Consider the following 24,794-nt stretch of genomic DNA (forward strand, 5'->3'; position numbering starts at 1 on the left):
CAGCTGAGGAAGGCCGTAGCGGAAATTAATCCATTCAGTAAGGCAATCATGGCCGAACCGGTCCCATTCATAATTACTATTAATGTCGGAGGCTTTATCATTACCCTCATTTTGGTCATAATGTTAAAACGTAATAAGAAGCGATGTAAAATCGATTTATTATTCGCGAAGGGTTTGCCAATGACTAAGGGTTAAAAGCAGTTAGAGACTGAAATTCAGTAACTGCACTACCTGCTGATATCTTTCCCAAATACTATGATTCCTATGATCAGCTCTTCACGGTGAGAGTAGCAGTCAGTTAGACATTTACTGGAAAGGTAAGTACCACCCTAGACTGCATCTACACTGAAATTCAGTGATGATTGTGGCCAAATACTTACCACTTTGTGGCAACTTCACATTTAGAAATTATTGACTTATTGACTAATTTGATCACAAATTAGAAGGCAATTTGATATTTATTTAATTTTATTCTACAGTAACTTCTAAATTTCACGCAGCAAAACAAGCAAGACAAGACTTCGTGGTCGCGCGGTTGTTACAAAGCACATTTTAAAACGAAAATTATTTAATTATAATCCGCCCAAAGACCCTGGTCGGACGATAAATAAATTAAGGCCGGGTAACAGAGAAAATGGCGAAAATGAGGTTTTCATTTTTCATTTTTGAGGTACTAAACAGTAAAATAAAAGGCTATGATTTTTATTGGGCATAGTTGAGGATATTTTCTAGGGCTATTAACGGATGGAAACACGATTTGATGAAGTTGACTCGATAGAATAAATTCCCAAAGTTACCTCTATTCGTTTTCTAATAATGGTTTTATTTTTAAAATAAGCGATTTGAGATTCTGAATCTTTTACTAAACTAAAGTTCAGAAATAACTTGAGGGCTTTTAACGGATGAAATTTTTATATTGCGTCTTATTTAGTTACTATGTTAAAAAATGTGGAAAAAATCGTCCATGACGGCTTGGACAATCTCAATCAGTCGCGCGGTGGCGCTTACGGAGGACGGACGCGTGTCAGTTTTTTGGCCGTGACAGTTCGCGATTTGTCAATATTTTTGACAATGATGACTTTGATGAGTCACAGTATAATAATACAACTATAATTTATTATCCAAGCTCTAAATAATCGCTACTACGAGTAACTGATCATAAAATGTTTTTCCAATCGCTCAAGCTCCCGAGGATCTACCGATAGGTCGGGTGACGTAATCTTGAAATTCTTTTAGCCGGCGCGGAACTTCCGGAAGGTCGGGTGACGCCACGCCTCTTTGAACCGTGTTTACTTTGGCAGTTATATTCTATATTCATTCGATTCTAAAATATATTCCCAAAAATTTTGAAAGTTGTTTTAATTTGTATCACTTGGATATGATTTGTATTAGAAAGTGCTGTGAGTGTGACGCTTGAACGGAAGGAAGTCAACTTAACCTAACCAACTGCGTATTTCTAAACTGCGTATTTCTATACTGTGTAGCCGCGAGAGCTCTTTGGCGCGCTGTCTTCGGCGAAGAATTGCGCGCGCAGATTTTGACAGCGCGAAATACCTACTTTAGCAGAAATACCAAGCCTTAATATAAAATACTTATCATCAACATGATTAATTCACCAAAAGCTTTCAAATTACCAAAGTATCCGGGAATAAGAATCAGTGGCTACTCTCAAGATTCCTCGGTTGTAAAGGCATTTTCAATTAGTTCCTTTTGGAGGATGCAAGGGAAAGGGAAAGGAGTTCTAAAGTAATATATTATAAGGACTTCATTTTACTTGAAAGCGGTAGATAACATGTTTATAGACTTCAGTATCGAGAAAACCTTTTTTCAGTGATATTCCTTCAATAGTAACATAACTCCCTAGCAAGCCTATCTATTATGGTACGTGAAATGTTAGTGCAATTTTAATGTTATTAGCACAACACCACAAAGCGAGCTTGGGACACAACAAGTTCCTTTCTCATGGTGTCCCCAGAATAACCATAAAGAAAGAAGAATTAAAAATTAGAATTGAGGATTTTTTGTTGTTACCTTTAATGCTCCAATGCTTCCAACCCAAAATCCAGAGATAAACGGGAATTTTCATTAGATAATAAACGTTATTTAGGGTTCAGTAGTCCTGACAAGGAACCCTTATATTAGATATCGCTCACCCTGTTTAACTATGGATTTGGGGCATATATGTCATTTTTGGTAGTTGTCAAAAAGTATAACGGCACAATTGCATGGTTCTTCTTCTTCTTTGACTGCTATGAAGTAACTCCTGGAAACCTGAACTGGATTTTTTTATCCCTAAGTATCTATTAAGGTCTATACTAGTTGCTAAAACCATAAAATCCATGATAAAATGTAAAATGAACTCATAACTTCGTTTCAAACATTTGTAAAATCTTTGACCCTCATTTCTGTAAAATAAGAAAAATGTAGATGTGTCATTATACTGCTAGGTGAGCGATATGTCTGTCTGTCTGTCCGAGATTTTTCTTTATTCATATCGTTCGTCTCTTCCCCAGGACCCCGTCATAACCGGCACGACACACGTGTCCGGCGCGGACGGGGAAGGCCTTCGAGCATCGTGGCGGACACTGCACGTGTTCCCGGACGACTACCCCACGCACCGCGGCTACCTGTCGCTGCGGTGCCGCGCCACGCTCGCCACGCGCCCGCCGCACGCTCGCAGCATGTCTGTGCGGCTGTACGTGGCTAGTCGGCCCCATATATCGTCGTATATGTTTAGTAAGAATAGTAAGTATCATTTCAGCTTTATGTTACCAAAAGCCTGATCATCAGGTCCTTTAGCCTCCACTGCAGGAGCACGGCACTCTCTCTACACTGGTTTTTGAGGCCTGATTATCGCATGTTTAGCTCAGTCGCCTTAGTGATCCCAAAGCAAGAGTATAAAAATTGGTCTACCCAGAATTCCCTTAGTGTTTGTGCTAAACAAATGCAGCTCTTACCTGGAATTACAGTTTCTGGTTTTACCTTTACGTTTGGAAGGGAAATGAAATTCATTTCCGTAGCTTTCGTTGTTTCTAAAAACCTAACCAAAAACGAAACAATTTTTGAGGAAAGTCGAGTGGATAGCATTTTGAACGCACTTCGGGCTGAAATCCTTTTCATGGAAGCTTTCAAGAAATCTCGCTCGCGCCAAAATATATTTGCCGTTTAAATAATATTAGGAACGAGTATAAACCCTGATATATTCTAGCAGCAGGCTCAGCGGAGACCGGGATAAACGGCAGTGAGGGCGCCATTTTATTAGGGGTCCGTAATCGTAAAAGAACCCTGACGAATTCATTAATAACAAGACTTGAAGTGACGGTAACGTTACTTTAATAATTTTGAATTATCTAGCCAGGGATATAGTGACTCTGCCATGGTGTCTGACATTTTGACGTGCTGCTGTGTTTTAAATGATGACCATGCCCAGATTCATGAACTTGACATATAATGTATCTGATATATCTGCACAACAGGACGATAGGTAAGCATTTGCCGGTTATTTTCTAAATCAAACGTTATCACAAACCATTTTTTTCTTTATTTCTTGTGCTATCATTTATTTCTAAGCGGCAGGTCTAAGTGTACACTAAGTCACCACCCTGAGCTACGGACGAATGTCCAGGTTAGGATAATAGCTCGTGGCTCCGTTTCATTGGCTCATATGGATACCATCCCACATAACCCACTGCCTGACCCCAGGGACGGCTAGTGGAAAGTATGGTCGTGTGCAAAGCATTTTCCCACGGAAAAAAGCGCCACTAACATTATTAGATTTTGTGTCACCAGCGTCTATAAATAGTTTCATCCACGAAGACGCGTCCCACCATTCTTCCGCTAATGTTTGAGTGTTATCGGTACACGCTAAATATCCATGAGCACACGCACACTACCATAATGTCGCTCGGATTGCTCGGATCAAACTCCCACAAATTGGTGGGCGCGTCTTCGATCTATAAAAAAAGCATTAAAAACTGCATACGGACCCCAAGTCCCACTCATCTCCCGCTTGGCCGCGTCCGCCCAGTTTACGACAGCATCACTCGCTCCGGAGGTTTTTTCCGACGTAATTTAGACTAATATGCTTTATTGAGTAATCCGCGGGCTCATGCTCCATTACAGGACTCGTGACAGGACTTATTGGAGGCGCTTCGCATCTTGAGGAGATGCTCTTTTGTTTTTGAGGACATGATGACGTCTTCTTGCTCATTTATTTATTGTTAAAATTTACGTGATGGGCGATGATTTTAATGAGCAAAATCGCAAATGCAGTTGAGTAACGAACAAACAAAAATAATATAAAAAAAATTGTGGGAATTTTTTTGGTATTAATAGACAATCTATTGTTTCTGTTACTGTCTGTGACAGTTTTTATTTTGCGTCACATCACGAGTTAATAATATTAGGTACCCACTCTTCTTCTTTTTAGGCTGGGTTGCACCATCTTACTTTAACTTTGACAAACGTCAAAAATCTTTCAAACTCCATACAAATACACCGGTTATCGTTATAGTTACGGTCAAAAGTTAGGTGGTGCAACCCAGCCTTAGTAATCGATCGAGGCGTACCAAGACCTTACCTTTCGATTGATCGTAAACATTTTATTTTTGTGCCACAAAAATTCTTATTAAATTAAATTATTAAAAAGGACAGTATAATATTATTTATGAAAATTTATTTGATCTGGGCCCGGGGCGTATGACGTGACAACGCCGCGAGGATCAAAGTGGGAGGGTCCTAACGTAAGTAAAGGTATAAGGAAATACGCGTTACCCTCTCGCTTATGACTGAAAGTGGTTCTGCGCCGGCGAGCAAACAAGTATGGCGGGGTTTACAGACAGACATTTGAATTTGAATTGTATCAATACAAAACGGAGACAAGACGACTCTTGACGCTAGAAAATTTTAATAATTAAGAGATCTACAGTGTCCAATGCTCACTGATTTGACTTACGCCCTTAACGACACTTGCATAAGTGAAGCAGCAAATCGCACAGCGTTGAATAGAGCTCTGTGATTGTTTCATGTGTCACCCTGTGCGTCCATGCGCACTGTAATGTTTGTGTATACTGGCTTAATTTGCTTGTTATATGATGAATGAGAGAAATAATAAAGTTATAATATTTTTTGCAACAATAATAAAATTGACTATTTCCTTGCCGCGGGTTGTCTCACGCAGATTTTTCTGTAACAGAATGAGTTTTATCACAATCAAAAGTTCCAGTCCTAAAATAACGCCAGCCGTAAATTTGTTTGGCGTAACAATGACACGGACTTTTTGAGTTAGTACCCGTATCAAACTGTTTTCCCTAAAAGCGTACCTGCCTACGTCCTTCACCAAAGTTTAATCTAGATTCTAGGTAGGTATTCTGAAATTAATTAAAAATTGATTCTGAAGCTTATGTAACGTGCTTACGACACATAGGTACCTAAAACTAACTTACTTTCGGATTAATTTTGTTATCGTGTGTTCAGAAACATATACGAGTATCAAAAAATATGTGTGAAGAGCACTAAACAAGGAAAATCTTGTGATTTCTTTTCCTTCTTGGAAAAATACCTATTTCAGAGATTTACCACTACACAAACCTTCCTATTAAATACAGTGGTAATCCTCTTTGAACCGTTACTTACTTTACACAGTTCTACTTAAAATAGATTTTCCTTTAAAAGATTCCATTCAAAATCAATGCATAGAAAATCCGGCTACATTAGCCAGAGCGGGACAAAAACTAATGCTAGCACGAGCGAAAGGGATAGCGTGACTTAAATCAGGAACTAAAAGGAATGAAGGGGGAGAAAGAATGTGGAATTTATTACATAAATGAGTTTTAAACGACGGAAAGTTTTTCCAACGTTCGTAACTACATGTTGGGGATCGATTGGGATTCTGGAATGTATGGAAAAGAGAGATTAGGTTGCAATAATTTTAGATGTTGGACTGTTGGTTTATGAAAGAAGTTTTGATTCTTTAAGTTCAAGTTTAGATTTTTATAAATCATCAAATATGAACACGATACAGTAGAGGTAGATACTTGTTAGACAGTTGGGCTCCGTCTATTAGGAGGTCCTGCGTTCGATTTCCAGAGAGGACACTTATTATTTTATGTTAGTTTTTTGGTTTCAGGCGTATCAACGAAAAGGGAGTTCATTTCTTGAGGGTTTAGGTACAGTCAGTTCAGAATTAGAATTTATTAGTTATATCACAGGTATGAAATACAATTGAATCATGTCATACATCGGCCTATTTATTAAGATTTACACTAGAGTTATGATTGCAGTTATTTATGGCATTATTAATTGAAGCCCCCACGATATAACAGCACAGAGTTAGTAAAAAGATAAGATGGTCTAGTACGCGAACTGGCTGACAAACCGTTTGCGACACGAATGTAGAAAAATAATATAGCAACAGTAAAAATGCTTCGTTTTGTTCCAGATGCAGTCGCAAGCAATAGTGGGTACAGGCTTCAAACAGAACTGACTCTGTGGACGTTGCTCGCGTTGGCGAGTAGACAAGTGCCTTCAGTGAAATAGAACAACAAATAAATAAAACAAGTGACGGTTAAAGTTAAATAATTACATTTTCTGCACAACGTGGCGCTGTGAGAGTGTTTTTAATAATATTATAAGACTAAATGTGTCTATATTTTTGTTTTAAATGCACATAAATTATTATCAACTAAGCTAGGGTAAGGATAGATACAAGGGACATTGTTTTAAACGTTCAGTTATTTGTTGAAAACAATTTAGGTATGAATTTATCAAAAACGTGTAAATATTGTTTTTTATATTTGTTGTTGAAATATTTTCATTTTCTAATATGTAATTAAGTTCCATTAAACAAGTTGAATTATTGAATTTGGTATAAATAATCAAAAAATCATAAAAACGAAATTATTATGTAAATAATATGCCAGTTAAAATCGATTGTATGACAACGATTATTCGAGATAATATGTTGTTATAAGATATAATATACGATGCAGTGTGATATAAAATATGTTTGTGTGTAAATATCGATGTGCCAACAAGCTACTAAAGTTAAAGGCGAGCTAATTTAATTTATTGATGATTGTGTACTTTGAGAAATAAACGCAACGTCACATCCAAAGGTGGGTCTACGTTAGACGAGCCGAGCATGAGCGGAGCACGAGCCGAGCCAGAATTCGTGTAGCGTGGAGCGAACGTTTGGCTAGAACGGCTCAGCTTGCGCTCAGCTTGTGCTCGGCACATCTGGCATAGAACCACCTTAAAACGAATAGGTTACAGTGTATGTAAGACTGAAAAATGTCAACTTCTGGCCCTTGTTTTAAGATAAAAGGTAAAAAATAAAACAGTGCCACTTTTCTTTGGGGCCGTCCATAAATTACGTCATCGATTTTTTCAGATTTTAGACCCCCCCCCCCTACAATCATCCTAGCGTCATTTCTTAATGACCCCCCCCCCCTTCCCCCAAAATTGANTACCGTCATCCGCAGACCAACCCCCCCCCCCTAATTTAGAATGACGTAATATATGGACGGCCCCTTTTCTGAAGTTATCAGTCCTAGGTATTGATATTCACGGTTGTAAATAGCATTTTTATGGGAAATAGATCTTTTGCGATGCCAACGTTTATTCTAAGTTATCCTAATGTCACTGTGTAATCCTTAATTTGCACATGTTTAATTAAAAATAAAATTGTTAACTTTCTATTAGTCTTGAAACTCAAAACATTGAAACTAATTATTATTACTAGCAATATTTACGTTATTGAGCATTATTATCTTTTATAATAGGTTGAGTTATTAGCGATTCATAACGGCCTATGTTAATTTTGCTAAAAAGTATTTATTTGAAAAATTTTAATATTAAGACTGAAACTGTTTATTCTGAACTTGTAACTACAGCTTGATTTATTTTGTCTTAAAAACATAGATGAAAGATAGAAATAATATTTTTTTCTTGTGTTACTCTACCAATTTCAATATAAAATAATTCTCAAATTGTTTTTGGTGGATAAAAAGTAATTCATTTTCACACCAATTTGTTTCAAATTTAACATGTCACCAACATACCTCGGACTTTTTACTAAAATTGGACCCCACTGGTTCTAAATAAGACCTTGAAAGACATTTTTCTTCTTATAAATATTGTACCTACAGAATTGCACTTTTAACATTTATGATTTATGTATAAACTGTATCTACATGGGTTTTAATAATGAAGACGAGAGTTCTAGTAACAAATAATTTAATGAATTTTGTTTTTGGTAGGTAAGCCCTCATTTTTACGTCAATAAGAAAAGCTGATTTAAAGTACCTAATAAGTTTGGCTCTTACCGAATTGTGTAAAAATAATATTTTAGTTATCGGTCTACTAAGTGACGCAAAATAAGTTTGTGTTAAGTTTTCAAAATTATTTTCAGTAAAGTTGTCAATTGCTATAGCGATGGCATACTTTCTCAATAATATTAAATATCATTACTTTAGAATGCAAAATAAAGATAACTTTCATAAGTAGGAGAATATTAAAATAAGAAGATTAAGCACTTAAAACAAAGTTATCGTTGTGTAAGCTCTTATAATTTCGTCTTCGCTCGTTGACCCCGCAATATCGATGTTAAGAAATTGTAAGACTTCTCTTAATGCCCCAGATTTTCCTCGGATCCGAGGAAAATTGGACTCAGTCGTACGCGAAAACGAACTCTGCATACGTTACCAATAGTTACCATAACGATTCTATTAGAATGTAAATGAAAAATGCGGAAGTTTGCTGCTACTGATTTTTCATTTCTTTTTCTAAGAATCTACGTAAACCACTTTGTGAAATAGAAGTTATTTAATTTTATAACTTCATTTCGTAGATCCAACTTTATTAAATTTAACTTATTAAATGCTACATCTTCATTTAATACCGTGCCTTCTTTTTTTCATAATTAAATAATGACCTTTTTAACGAAAATTTTCTAATTAAGTAAAATGAGAAATGGTTCATGCTCTTATTAAGTTTGCGTTCCAGGTAAAATGAAAATAATTTTTAAAATTTTGGGCAAAAAGTAAAAAGATTTTCCCTTTTAAAATAAACCATTCATTATCAGGAAAGACCTGAAGGTCACATACCATTAATTATTTTTAAGCCGTAATATTTTTTATGAACAAGAAGTAACATAATCATGTTAGGTCACCTGATGCTAACACATACAATCCTCAATTAATTTATAACTTGAAATACTTACTCGATTGCCTCAGGTGGAAAACGAATCTAGGACTTTGCTTGCCCAGCGTCAGTTTTGCAATATTTTTTTCTAGTATCTTTGTATAAGAAGTTCATATTTTTAACAGAGCCGCACGATTATTCATTTATTCTTAAATAAATTCGACTTAAAGATACACGAATAGTTTGCTCTCTTCATCTGAATGGTTCAGACTTTTCTGTTATTTTTCGAAAAGAAGTTTAGAACATTTTCATCCAGTGTCTAACAGTCATAGTCAGTGTTTGCTCAAATCAAACGTTTTCAAGTTACGTGGGAAGCCCGCCCGCCCGCTGAATCGCAGGAAAGTTGGGCGGCTGGAACCGACGTAGGGCGGTTTTAGATAACGGTCTGTTATTTTTACCTGTACCTTCATTGATATGAGGTAGACAGGAAGGAGATACAATACCTACTTTACCTCTTTTCTGTAGGTTATGTAATTTTAATGTGAATTATTTTTCTTAATGTATTTCTAATGATAAAAAAATATCGCAGTTTAAATAAAATTACTATTATTTTTAAGCTTTAACAACGTAAATCAAAAGTATATCAGAATGTTCTCGACCTTACCAAATGAATCACATCGAACCATAATAACTTTGGGTGGGAAAAAAAATTTGCTACTAAAGTCATTCGGGTCGGTAATAAAAACCCGACAGATTCTAAACTAAGGGGAACTCCGGTTTTATGAAAACGCCGGGCAATAAAATCGGCTAAGTTATAACAATCAGCTTTATTTGTTAGAACACGATTGTATTGCGTAAGAGCCTTTTGGACACAGTCTAGGAGAATGTAAAAAAATAAACTCAACTACTGCAAAGATTTTTCAAAAATATATTTATTGCCAAATAAGTCACTCGCTGTATTCCAAATCTATCCGAGTTTAACTTTTATTTTTTATGCTTTGACAGAGTATGATGCAGTAAAAGATGAAAATGGAACAATTAATTTCAAGAAGAACTCGAATAAGCAAGAGTAAAAATGTGTGTATGGTATTGGAGCGCCATCTTCCACCCGCCCTACTGCGTTGTCTCGTGTTGTGTAGATGACAAGATAACCACTGGTAAACCCACCTTATGTACTTGCAATAGGTACGATTTTGTAACAAAAGCGTAAAGCCTGATGTCATCATCATCATCATCATCATTTCAGCCACAGGACGTCCACTGCTGAACATAGCCTCCCCCAATGACTTTCACATCGCACGGTTGGTAGCGGCCTGCATCCAGCGCCTTCCTGCTACCTTTGTCAGGTCGTCGGTATCAAGCCTGATGTGGTGTACAGTAAAGATGACTTTCTGACTCTTATTTTGACTGTGGCAGCGGAAAGCTTACCCGAACTGATGAAATTTTCACAGCTAAGCCGCGCGGTATGAAGAAGATTCCGAAAACGCCCCCAAATTACGTTCCGCTACGAAAAGAACTTTCTACTTACTTTGTTTCGGTTACAAAAAAATGGTTTAAAATTTTATCCGTGACATAATGGATTCTCATTCATTTTTTAAACCTCAGGATGTTGCGCTACCGATTTTAAGATGATAATGATGATATTATTCACTCATGAACTATTATAATCTAATCGCTATTTTTTTTATTCAGCTAGGTACAAGCTTTATCTTACATGATTTAATATTATTGTGAAAGTATGCCTCGTTGTTTTACCTATCATTAAAAGAAATAAATATAACCTCTATTGTACATAACTGATGATGTCTGAATGTCACTACTAAATAAAAAAATGCGAATATTTTTATATTACTTTTATTTTCCTTTGGTGATATAAGTTCTGAGGACGGTAATGAAATACTATGTAAACGGTAAATACAACAGTTGCGCTAGAATAGCGGTCTTATTTCGTAAGAAAGTGTGGTATAAAGTTTAAACAGTTACATAATATTTGTTAGGTTATTAACGCTGTGGTTTGGTTAAGTCTAGACAAGTTTTGTTTACATAGATAATGTTTAATTAAGCTTGTAAAGCCACGAAAGACGTAGTAAAGACTAATCAAATATTGTGGCTGAAATAATCTCATTTACAAGAAGTTGGTACTAATTATGATATAATTGCAATTCACTATTACATAAATAGTGTTTTTGAAGGATATGATTGAGAATAACAAATAAGGAATTGGAAGACATGGTAGGTATAATTTTAAACACAAGTCATGAAGTAAATACTTACCGAAATTAATGAAAATTCTAGTCACTAATTTAGTGAAAAATCTTTGAGGTATAATAGGTCAATCTTCATTTTCGATAATGGTGGAAAAAATATGTGGAGGTACCTATTACTTACATAGTTGAAAGCACTGCTACAACATTATACTTATTCTTCTCAATCATAGTTCTCAATATTTAGTCAGATTTATTAGGCTATAAATCGCTCTGAAGTAATACGAGTAGATCTGAAGTGTGAGGTAGTAAATTGACAAGACCTTCATAATATTACGAAAATCAAAAGTAATAAAAGTGTCACTAACGAATTATTGAAACAATTGTTTGAACAAGAGCGCGATACAACAATCACCAGACAGTACACGAAACATTGTCATAACATCGAACAAATCGATGACTCCCAAATTACAGGAGAATCTCTTTCGGTCGGAAAACTCGAAATATTAAAAGAGTTGATTTAAGGTTTTCGTATGTTTTTCTTTAGAAAAATATTTCCTTAAAATATCTTCGTGCCTTACGTTTTCTTTGTTGGGCAAAAATAAAGTTTTACAAGAGAAGACGTTTCCTTTGTTCGATTAATATCAACTTCTGTTCCTTACATTTTTGTTATCGAATTATTACTTGTAATGATGTTTCTATATTTATTTTTGACTGAACATTCTCATAAAAAGTCAAAAAAGGCACAGGTAGGTATAGACAAAGGTGAGTCAATTTTAGGATCGTATTGTTAGAATAGGTGATAGTGTAATTTGTGCATTATTTCTGTAGTAGAACTACATAGTTACCTACTATTAACTTTGTTTTGTTCTATCATCAATTCGATGGCTGTAGCTGTATCGCCACTACGAAGTTTGAGAAGAAATGAACACCGGAAAATACTTAAAAATCAAGGAAACAAATTAATAAAGATACAAGTGGACATCGAACAAGAAGTAAGTTCATAAGTAAGTATGATAAAAGAAAGAAACGAACTAATTAAAGATTTTTTCAGTCGCCATGGTACTTAACTTCTGGTAAGCTGGTCATGACGCTTACTTATTTTGCAAATAAAAACACACGTAGCACTAGAAGAGCCAAACAGCGATCTGCTGCAAATCCCGCATTGTATTGTGTTTAGGCACAGTATGGTAGCAGCAATAAAACTAGGTTTTTGATGAAATTAGAGTAAATCTATTCAGAGATACTTTTACAGCGTGAGAGTTGGATGGCAAGTGAACTACCTACATTATACAAGAATAAAAATCTATGGACGCGCCTATGTGTCGACACAAACACTTTCACGAGATCGTTGTTTTGCTGTTAGAAACCGCACAGGCACGCGCCTGAACACGCATCAAAATCCACCTCTACATTTCTTAGCCCATAACAGCCATTTAAAATGTCCATCACCCCAAAAAATGTTCTGAAAGTTCAAAAACAAACTCCGGAAGAGTGTCTCTGAAGAATGATCCCGGTTAAATAATGAGCTCGGGCTTCGGAACACGTCGCGTCATGCCTCGACCGTAAATCTTTGGGGTCGCATTCTGGAGCGACACGTGAAGTAAATTTTACAGCCCAACAGACAGTAAAAAATTATAATAAAAATAAACTTTTTTAAAAACAAGCTTTTATTCTGAATTTCGAAAGCTTGTATCGCGCATTAAATTAATTCCTCTTTTTCTCTGTTTGCGCTACAAGCTTTCGAAATTCAGAATAAAAGCTTGTTTTTAAAAAAGTTTATTTTTATTATAATTTTATTTTACACTTTTTAGTTATATCTTAATCTCAGGACCCTGAACATTATCTAACACTAAAGTGCTCGAAAAGACTAATCCAACGAACCCAAACTCGATGAGTTTCCGCCGTTTTGTTTCGGAGTTCCTATGGCCACCTCCCGACTCCATCATCAGACCAGCTCAATGGTACCATAATATTGCATTGTCATCGTACTTACATAAGTATACCAAATTTCAGCTCAATCGGTTGAGGAGAACTGGTCTTAAATTCAGTTGCAAGATTTGTCCCACACATACTAACAAGTGAAGTCAATATAAAGCTTGTAAAAAACAATTTTGCCTTGTAAACGAAGATGGGAATAAGAAACTGGATGCGATAGACCGGGTTTGCTTTATAAACTTAGGTGGCATGCGTCATCGCAATGAGGTCTATCGTTTTTACACTTATCAGTTGGCACCACTGGCGATTGACATGATACTTCTTTTTACAGTGGCGCCATCCTGGCACGGTAATAATATCATACAGTATTGTAACTTCATATAAACCGACGAAACGCGAGCTTTCCTTCGAATTTCAAATCTCGGGACGTGGTCGAAATCCAAAAGTTAGGGGTGTCACGAAAGTGCCGAACGGACGTCGATGGCCTACCGTTGAAAATGACTAAGGTGATGGAATTTGACTGACCGTCTTAAACGATCAAATTTGTCAAAAACTAGTCATTAACTGTCAGAAATGGTCATTTTCAGTCAGTATTATTTGAAATGAAAATTATATTGTAAAAAACCAGCTTTGGCCCACGACTTCGCCCCCCTGAAATTAAAGTAACAGGTCATTAAGTACTCATTATGATTAGTAGATTCAAAATTATTTTAGTACCTATATTTTTTTTAAATTAAATCTACTAATCACAAAACAACAAGCATTTTTATCCTATTCCATTCACAAAGTATTTTGTTTGTCTAAATAAAAAAAAAATTACAATCACAAAACTAATAGAAATTCTAAGTAGACAGATGTAATTAGAATGGGTACTATAGGTGAGCAGCCCTATCGCATGTTGTCATACCGTGACGTACCGCGGGGCTGTTGACATTTATTTCATAAATATTGCCGAGTTGGAATACTGTATAGATAGTATTACCGTGATCCTGGTGAGCGCAAATATGATAGTCTTACCGTTTTAGCACTCACCAGTTGGCGCCACTGTCTTCGCCACTAGCAAGCTAGCTAGAAAAATTTGAAATGTATTATCTACCTACAGCCTTTGTCCAGCAGTGGACATCATTTGGCTGAAACGTACGAACAGCATTGTAAACTTTAGTATAGATTGAACAGTCACTCATTGACAATTTGTAACTACCTACTTAAAGCGTAAGTAATTCGACCTGTGTTCTTCTGTTTTCCTCAATACCGACTACTTACCTATCCCACATTATTGTTTCAAAGAAATTGTATCGAATTTCTTCTTGGTAATCTTTAAGGCTTTTGATTGCGATGCTAGCCATAAGTAGGTACCTACTAGGTATAATATTATTACCTGTATAAAAACATTGTCAAGAAGATTAATTAAAAACCTTCTAATTACTAATTATATTTTTTGTAATAAAGTTATCAAAATGTATAAAAGGAATTACGAAATAATTAATCCTTCAGACAAGTAACAATAAAATACTATTTTTATTTCAAAAATTGAATATCCTTTCCAACAAGCTATGACTTATAAATAAACTATGCGTTCCAAATTTAAACTGGGCAATATTTTTTTTCCAATGGCTTAAAAGCCATCTCGTCACGTAATTAATTTTTAAAATAATCCACATACCACAGATAACAGAATATTAACCGCCTCTGTGGTCTAGTGGTTAGACCACCTGCTTCAGACGCAGAGGTCCCGGGTTCGATTCCCAGTGGGGGCAGATTTTTCTGTTCGGTTTGGTTGGTGGTAGGGCTTGTTCTTAGTCCGCCTGGCTAGCTACCACCATCTTACCTAAGTCAGTCGCCATAACAACAATGTTAACAGCATTGTTGTGTTCCGCCAGTTAGAGGTAAGATAGCCAGTTCCTCCGTGGTTGAGGATTCCGGGTGAAGCTCGCTTCCACCTTCGGCCTGATCATCACTTACCATCAGGTGAGATACAGGCCAAGAGCTTCCTCGTTGTGGATAAAAAAAAAAAAAAAAAAAATATTTTTTTCGTGAACGCGGCCAAAACTCTTTGTAATAGAAACCAGAAAATGAAATCGGGTATTTGAACGGTAAAATAAAAGTATACTACCTACTTTTAAATAAAACAGTTCCTGCTCACGGGTGTGGCTCGTAGTTTATTAGTTTAGCGAGTGAAAAATAAAAATTACCACGAGACATTTTTGAAATATTACTAAATTTTGAAATTGGAATAGACTTCTTAACATTTGACGTGGTTGTTAGTGACTTATCTTGATTGGTTTGACAAATTGTGATTTCTGAGTAATCATAGTTTCGTGTGGTGGTTTGCTTTGTAATAAACTTTAGAGAGACTTGGACATGAAAATCTGTTTTCGGCTCGCGGACTATAAGTAGTATGTGGTGTGATGTGAATAAGTTCATATTCTGGGTGGAGGATGGAGCCCAGGAGTGGAGGTTGGAGAAAGCTGGTATCCTGATTTTTTGCTGAGTTCTACGCGTAAGGTAGGTGCTATTTTTATAACGTGAATCTGTTTTACCTGAAATCTGTTTTACAATAAGAATATTTTCTTCAAGTGTTGGAGGTAGGTACCTCCATAACTACTTTATGATGCTATTTTACGTGTTTTTTATTTGTAGGTCGTTAACATTAAATTCGTATTTGAAGGTATATTTTATGGTACAATGACAAATTCCACCTTAACCGTTAATCTTGAAAATATTGAATAATGACCTAGAAGGTACACAAAACATTTTAATTTGTCACAACAGCGGGTATCCCTCAGTTGGGTTCTATAAAAATATAGGTACCTAGTAGTAGGTAGGGACCTAGTTCTTTTTCAAGAATCTTTGGTTAACTGAACTACTCACGATTAAAAATATTATCCAAAAGATAATAATTGGCTTGCGATAATTCAAAAATACCTCAGTTTTAAACTTGAGCAAAAGCGTATTTTTCTAAATAATTTAAAATCAATTTGTTTAATCCCTATTAACTTCGTATTATCATAGGTAATATTCGTGGGAAAGTCAATAACATTTAGCGAATTTACCCGATCAGGTGAATACTGAGTCAACATTGTTAATCGAGGCGGGTTTATAGAGCAAAAGGAATCGAATACAAAGTGTATACGAAATTTTCGAGGAAAAGTTTTTAGTTTAGCACTTTTGCATTAGGTAGGTAACTCTAGTTAAAATGTAACGAGTTTTTTCACAGCACACAATGACTACGTACCTATATCGATCGAGGTTTCTGCTCTAAGTTTTTTTTACCCAAGTTAATCTTCATCTACCTACATTACGTTACGTTACGTAGGTACTACATACGTCTACATTATTAATTCATATTGTGATCATGAAAGTTTGAAACAACATACAAATGTATGAGATAAAAGGGCTCGGAATTAAAAAATTTTAATTGTGCATCATCCAATATTTAAACGTATTCAGGTGATTTTCTCACATGAGCATTATCATTGGAGATTCACCTTAGTGAGCCGTACCCCCGTATTTTATGTTATTCTTTTCAAGAGATAGAAGTTTTGCAACTTAGTTACAAGAAAAAACATTTTTTATCTAATTTAACATAATACCTACCTATAAATACCGTGTTGAGTGTACCGCAAATTGATGCAGAAACAAAACCTAAGACAAAATAAAGTTAAGTTCGTAGCGGTCGTATGCGGGTAAAGTCAGGTGGATAAAAATCTTTCTACTTAAAAGGGAAAAGTCACTTAATGTTTGAGAGCCGATCTTTTTAGTATGTCTTTTCTTTAAATTTAGAGAGAGAGTCTTAAAGTTTTAAATAAAACTACCATCCTCTCCCGGAGCTGTCCGAAAGTGATCGCTCCTAGGATAACTGCCTGTACTTTTTTAACTATTGTATTAGGTACTTCTGGTTTTAAAATGCTCTGTCATTATTGCAAATAAGTCATCATCATCATCATCATTTCAGCCATAGGATGTCCACTGCTGAACATAGGTCTCTCCCAATGCTTATGTTGATCGATTGGTAGCGGCCCGCGTCCAGCGCTTCCCTGCTACCTTTATGATGTCGTCGGTCCACCTTGTGGGTGGACGTCTCACGCTGCGTTTTCCGGTACTCGGCCTTCACTCCAGAACCTTGCTGCCCCATCGGCCGTTATCTGCGTACTATGTGCCCTGCCCATTGTCACTTCAGCTTGCTAATACCAGTGATTGCAAATTAGTATCTTTCTAAAATTCTAAATTACTTAAAGGTACTGTCGCGAACAGTACTAGAAACTTCGTACAAACTAGCTCGGGTCACATCTCCGAGCGGACACAAAGCCGTAATTTTCCTTATTAATGCGTCTTTTCACTCATTCCCGGCGCTTTGTCCGCTCCTGAGGGAAATTGACCAGATTTTTTGCGTTGGGTGGCAGTTCACACTGGAGCACTTGAGTTATTTGAATACATTTAAAATTGTAACCAGATTTTAACAGCTTTTAAAACCTTTGAAACTGGAAGCCATCTCGACAAAATGGTGAACATTTATCTTTTGGTAACCGCCTAAATTTAATGATTTAGTGATTCATCTTAAAACTAATTAATTAACACTATCTATAGTTTACAATTAGTTTAATACTTAGTGTTAATACTTATAGTTTAATTCTGGGTTTATTAGAGAATAAATTTTATAATAATAGGTACATTAACTTAAAATGACTTAAAAACTAAAATTTAAAAATTACTAATGATAAAAACTATTTACAAAATAAAAAATAATTAAATAATCTATAGTTAATTTTTCTTTGAATCTCCGTAGCTCAAAGCAGGTGCCCGGCAATCTTTGTCTTTTCAAAGACAGTAAAAACACAATGAACACCGTTTATTATAATTTTAATGAAGCTTAAACAGACGTTTGAAGAGTATGTGTTTTAAATTCTATGTAGGTATGTAAGTCAATAAACGCCACCAGCAGGCATTTCGAAATAATTATGTATTATATAATAAGCTATTATAACTAGAACTAAAAAATATAGGTACCAATGCAACTACACTCCACAGAGCGCAACTTTAGGCAGTGTTTTGTCTGGAGCGCGCCCTTGGCCCGTACAACACGTTTTTCCCGGCACTTTTCTTTATAACACTTGAGCGGTAGTCATTATCGTAGGGCGGGGAGGTCCCTTTTTGTTACTGGGCTTTTGTGCCTAGATTTTGGCCTAAATTCTAGGTATAGTATTTCAAACGCAGGTACGTGACTCCGTTGCTGTGTCAAAAAATTCTAGGCTAATATTTTATCGGAAAATTCAATGCTGTGTCAAAAAATAGACCAATATTTTGTTATTCGATAATCCAAATTCAATTAATATTATTGTGCAACACTTACCATTAAAATACAATAAAATAATTGTACAAAATACTCGTAATAAAACTATTTCACGAGGAATTTTGTATCAATAATACAAAATGTCGTATCCATAACAACAGATTACTCACAGCCCTCGAGACCCACACATTCGTTTTTTCTATACCACTTGGTCATTATCTTGTGTCAGGTATATTTTCTTTCACAATAAAGGTAGATAAAGAAGGTTCATCAATAATTTCACGTTTTTTTCTAACGAATTCACGCGTGTGAACTTTGACTTATGACAGAGATCTATCTCTAAGAGCATCTGATACTATCATATATCTCAGTCTTTTGTATAGGTACTTTTAAGATGGTAGCTCGCAAGTCTTAACTCTATGAGCCGCCAAAAGCTTATGATTTGTCATAATTGGGTCAGCTATAGTTAATTAATAAAGTTTCTTACTAAGGTCCTAGGCTGTTCTTCATTATAAGACCTGATTGCTCTGTCATCACAATTCTTGACATCCTCAAAGTTGTTTAAAATATTGTTTTTTTTTTATGCAGAACAAAGCAGTTATTTGACCACAACCGCATCTAATGTGAAGTAACATGCAGTCTAGAATGGTAAATATCTGCGCTGTAAGTGCCTATTCACTCTCGCCTTGAAAAGGCCCGGATTATGGCTGGTTTTAGAATAGCGCTGACCGCTCGCTGATCGTCGGCGCTGACAAATCAAAATGTATGTAATTGAAGGGAACGTTTCTGAGTGACGCTGATCGCTTGGCGCCGACCCTCCATACATTTCGGCTATCAGCGCTGACGGTCAGCGTGCGTCAGCGTGATTCTAAAACCAGCCTATAGTATATCTTATTGAATGAGATTTCTGATCAACGCTCTATTACGTCATTATCTTGGGTGCGGATTTTCCTTTCTATTTTTGTAAATGCGTGGTTATTGTCCGCCATGAATGGTTTTTGCCGAATAACTCGTGTTGTGACCTGCTTCTTTTTACATCAATCAACAACACTTCTTTCGTGTTATGGTAGAAATAGGATTTCTTTTTTGGAGATAACGTATGATTGCTCTGTAGATCATTTTGTCAATGAATGACATTATTAGTAATTTTTAGTGTCTAATATGTTTTTGGTGAACTTCCTTTAAGATTTTACTTTGCGTGACATTATTTTCTTGGAAGTAATAATGTTCATTGAAACTCTCAGATACTGTAGACATTTCTTGGAAAATAATTTCAATGAAACTATAATAGTGTACCTTAAAATATTTAGTTCTGTAAATAATTTTCAGAATATCATAATGGAAAGTATCCCAAAAGTATCGCCGTCAAACATCTAACCCCAATAAACTCATATCTAACGGTTATGGTGTGAAGGGCGTATCGGGGCGAAAGCATAACGGGGTGAAAATGAAAAGGTGAAACGCTTAGGGTGAAACGAAAGGGTGAAAGGAGCAGTGCGATGAAAAGTGGAGCGATGAAATTAAAAATACGGTCGAAAAATAAAAGACGACTAAGGGGCGAATAATGAAAATATTAAGATAATTTCGGTGGTTAGGATACCATAAAATATTCTACCCCTTTTGTTGGCGGCTGGTTTTTGCTTTGTTTTAAAATTATAAAAGAGTAGACATTTATTGTCGTGGCTCAATACCTTTGCACTATACTTTTTTGTACCTTTTTTACTAGATAGACGGTCCTATCAATATCTTAAAAATACTTTTCGAGGTCAGCTATCAATAGCTTGGAATCTCTGACTTCGCTGGCATAGTCTGGATAGAGCGCTCGCTACACATTCCTGCAGCTTATTTATCTCGCATATCTTTGGTGGAAAAGCATATAGTAAGGTTGCTATTGCTTCTGAAAGCTGGCTGCAACCTTTATCTACACTGTCTAGTAATTGAATTACTTGCCAGCCTCTGTGTTTCCATAACCTTAAGGGGACCTGTAGGGTATGTAACAAAAACGGAAGCAAGATCACTCCATTTGCACCTCTTCACTGATTGGGCTGTAAATAAATCTGTAATTAAAAGCAAGCAATACGATCATTGGTCATTAAAACTCAGATGAAAACAATACTCTCCCAGAAATAATGTCTAGTTCTGTAACTAATTTGCACCGTGCCCTTACAGAGCTCTTGTTTGTGACTTGGCCTATTTTGAATGATTGAACAAGTAGTTTTAAATGAATAATATGAAAAAGATATTTAATTGTTCATGAAACATTGCTCTCAGACAATATTATCATCATTATTATAGCTACAGCACATCCTCCGAACATATACTTTCCCAATTTCGACAACATGCAGTACATTAATATGCTATATCGATGTAACCTACTTGAGTATTGAGCTAATATATCGTCTAATCATATGCAGGCGCAAATTACCAACTGATAGATTATTAATGGAATCGCTACTAAGCGGGCTGATGGTTATTATCCGAATACCTAACTTATGGATTTCGTCATCATAGTAATGGTCATAAGATAAATCGTAATTAAGTACCTAATGATAATACAAACGATATGAGGCATTTGAATTATTTATTTGAACCCATCATACAAAGGCGCATTGTTGACTAATAAATAAGTATTATTTTATTATGTAAATTAGTATCTGTTGGCGCCAGACTCACACAAATAAAGATCTAGGTTAATAAATATTTTAACAAATGTACCTACTTTCCTTATGGAATTTCTTGGGGAGGTCTTTGTCTGGCAGTGGACGTCATTTGGCTGAAACGAACGAACCTACTTTCCACTTTTATGCTACTATAAAAAGTTAAAATAAATTATGACGTTAGTGTTAAGCTACGAGATTCACAATTTATTTGATTGATTCACATGCGAACATCATAAATTCATATAAACCACGAGTTTTACTCGCGCCAAAATGTTTGTGTTTCTACATAAATACGCCAAAATATTTTTATTACTATCGAAATTGAATTAAGCCAATCTAAATAAAATAAACATCAAATGTTTGCAAATCAAAACAATCTCGTGCGAAAGCAAATAAAACAGCGGAAACCGCGGAATAAAAACGAGCAGACAGAATAAATGTCACATTCAATTTACTCTCCACTTTCGCAATTTCCTACCTACACGTATTAGTTTGAATAAATCAAAACACCACACCTACTCATAACTCGACAGGGCTGCCACTTTTGTACCATAATTTACTGGAAAAAGTTTTCCAATATACAAAGTAATGTAATCAAATTTAATACAAGAACCAGTGTGTGTGGTTACATTGTTAAAGTGACTTATTTTTTTTTACCTTGGCCGTCCACTTCTGGATAAAGTCATGATGTCATCTTTTCCAACCGCTACCTTCATGCTTACCTAAATATTGTCGGTCATTTGTTTAAATTGTAATCCCTTCAGAATGTCTTACGCCCGTATTCACAAAAGATGCTTGTTTAAGTGAAGCAGCAAATCGAACGTACAGGGTTGAATTGAGCTCTATGATTGGTTCGTGTGTCACCCTGTGCGTCCACGCGCACTGTGAGACCTCATAGTAATGTTTGTAAATACGGGCGTAAAACTGCTTATTGTAATTGTTCCTTCGTCCAAATCATGACGTCATCTAAAGGTTTTCTTTTTGTTTTACTGACGGTATAATGCTGCGGATTGATTCAGATGAATACCTAGATAAATGTAGATGAATCCGTAAGTTCATCATTGCAGAGCCCAAAAATTGCTTAATTTAAAGAAAGTAATAACATTTTTGTATATTGAATGCAATTAGAATATTATAATTTCCAAGAGGCAGCCCTAGGCGTAAGCAATAGAGTAATATCACGGAAAAATCGTCGCCCGCCGTGTCGCAGGGAGAGGCATCCGGGAGGACACGCGAGCGGAGCTCCTAATCGCATGTCGCGAAATCATGCGATTCGTCTAGGATACTAAAAAGATTCCGTTACATAACGAAAGCTTTGTTAATAAAAATCGCTGTTCAAATACTCACCCCCGTATTCACAATCATTGCTAAGTATGAGGTCTCACAGTGCGCGTGGACGCACATGGTGACACGCGAACCAATCACAGAGCTCTATTCAACGCTGTGCGTTCGATTTGCCGCTTCACTTAAGCAAGCATCGTTTGTGAATAATGGTATCAATATGTAGCTTTTCGTTCATAATACAAAATTTTAAAAAATCCAATTAAAAATAAGTAATTCATCTCAGTTAAAAATTAAGACGAGTTTAGGTAAGTGTTAATTATTATTAAGAATTTATCTTGTGCTGCTTCTTCTCAGCACTGGCCCCTTTATTGTCCCTAAGCAGCCGTAAGAAAAGCGCTTTTTAAAACTTTTTGAACTCAAATTTTGATAAAACTCAATCATATAGTTTCACGTGGATGACTGAATATCAAGTTTGAATCTATTAAAGTGTAAATTCGTAAATTCGTGCTCTCATAATCTCACTGTTTACATTGACATAAGCCTCACCAAAGTACTCAACGTTTAATTATTTACTGCGATAAATAAACAAATAGTTTCTAATTACGATCGTCGGAACAGAGCGGCCGCAGCGCCTCAGCCTGTTCTCACTGGTTAATATAGAAGGAGGTTATAACAGTATATTCTATGAAATAGTACACCTAGAGCAGTTAGGCAATGAAATAACCTAAGGCTGCTGGCACACAGTCGCCTTGACTTTACACAAAAGCTACTTATTTTATTCAGATAAATTTGTGAGGATAGATATTATATTTATCTTACACCATCACGAAAGTCCAAGTATTTTTTGTGACTGAAAAAAAAAATACTTTTCTCGTATAAATTATCATTATCTATACTTACTAATATTATAAATGCGAAAGTAACTCTGTCTGTCTTGCTTTCAAACCTAAACCACTGAACCGATTTTGATGAAATTTGGCATAGATATCGTTTGAGTCCTGGGAAAGGACATAGAATAGTTTTTATCCCAGTTTTTGAAACACGGACGCGCGCGATAAAGTTTTTCTGTGACAGACAAAATTCTACGCGGGCGGAGCTGCGGGCGGAAAGCTAGTTATTCAGTAAACAATTTTATAATATATTTCTCGTAGTTAATTTATCGATAATTCTTAGCAAGATCCATTGATTGAATAGCGAGATTCCAAACACAATGCGAAAGTACCTAAATGTCGTGTAAATGTCGTCAAGTTGTATCCTACTCACATCTGTGTTACTGATGATTTTGGACCTAATCAACAATTTTTCTTTCTTTCTTTTGTACCCAGATCCATGTTAAAGTATAATACGAATGGTTCTTGTTCTAATCATAAGTGTCATGGCAGCCTGTGGTCCTAACATCAGACTAATTATCTGGCTCTAATATGAACTACAGGAACCGGATTATTGCCACTTAATTAGATGAAATACTAAACCTAGAATAGCTAGGCGACTTTCAACTGCGATTAATCCTATTGTACATTACTCGCTATTATAGCCCTAATATCAAATTACCAATCTTAACCCCAAATTAACAACGCTTATGTGATGTCTATACTCAAACATAGAGTTTCCAGGCTGGTCTTAATATTAATTTCAAACAATCAAATCTGAATGGCTGAATCTTAACTTGAATTTGAATTTATTATAGTTCCTAAGAATCTAATAATAGTAAAATTATAGCCACAGAAGTATTTATATGTAAAATATTTTAGTATGTATTAACATCTGAGATCGACGCCAGATGAAACCACCGGTAATACCTAGTGCTAAATATAAAAGGCCGAAAGTAAAAAGATGTAAATGCCGCACGATTTTAATTTCTACTTCGTTATTGCTTTTGTAAATCAAAACCCAATTCCAGCCGGTATTTCATTTTTCATCAAGTCTAGTTCTCAGACTTTAATTTTAAGTCGTAAAACCGATTTCCAATTACTTGAATCCATAAATCAATGGTTATTTAATTTTCCCTCCAGTCGGTGCCTGCACACATTTAGTGTTTGCTCGCTATAGAAATACATAATACATAACACTCTATATACAAAGGCTTTAACCGCAGCAGATTGTCGGGATATATCAGCCAGTACATTAGTACTTGTGAAATTATACGTTTCTATGTTCAACTGACTTGGTTTGGTCTATCTAGCTCACGAAGATGATCATTATGATTGATATTAGGTTTATTTTATTTATCGGAAAAATATCTCCTGCTAGCTCTTTAAGGCTGTTGGTTTTAGTTTT

At 35.7% G+C, this 24,794-nt stretch overlaps 1 protein-coding gene across 1 annotated transcript in view; it reads left to right on the plus strand.

The window, feature by feature from the left end:
• LOC114355480 (uncharacterized) overlaps positions 1-6,703 on the plus strand; it is an 86,240-nt gene extending 79,537 nt beyond the window's left edge. The window contains exons 5-6 of the mRNA XM_028308342.1: positions 2,514-2,745; positions 6,440-6,703. Of these exons, the coding sequence (XP_028164143.1) occupies positions 2,514-2,745; positions 6,440-6,537 (330 nt within the window). The 3' untranslated portion in view covers positions 6,538-6,703. The remainder of the gene's footprint in view (positions 1-2,513; positions 2,746-6,439) is intronic.
• The last annotated feature ends 18,091 nt before the right edge of the window (positions 6,704-24,794 follow it).

This window comes from Ostrinia furnacalis, unplaced genomic scaffold, assembly GCF_004193835.3.
Source record: "Ostrinia furnacalis isolate ACB-3 unplaced genomic scaffold, ASM419383v2 OfSCF2414, whole genome shotgun sequence".
Classification (NCBI taxonomy): Eukaryota; Metazoa; Arthropoda; class Insecta; order Lepidoptera; family Crambidae; genus Ostrinia; species Ostrinia furnacalis.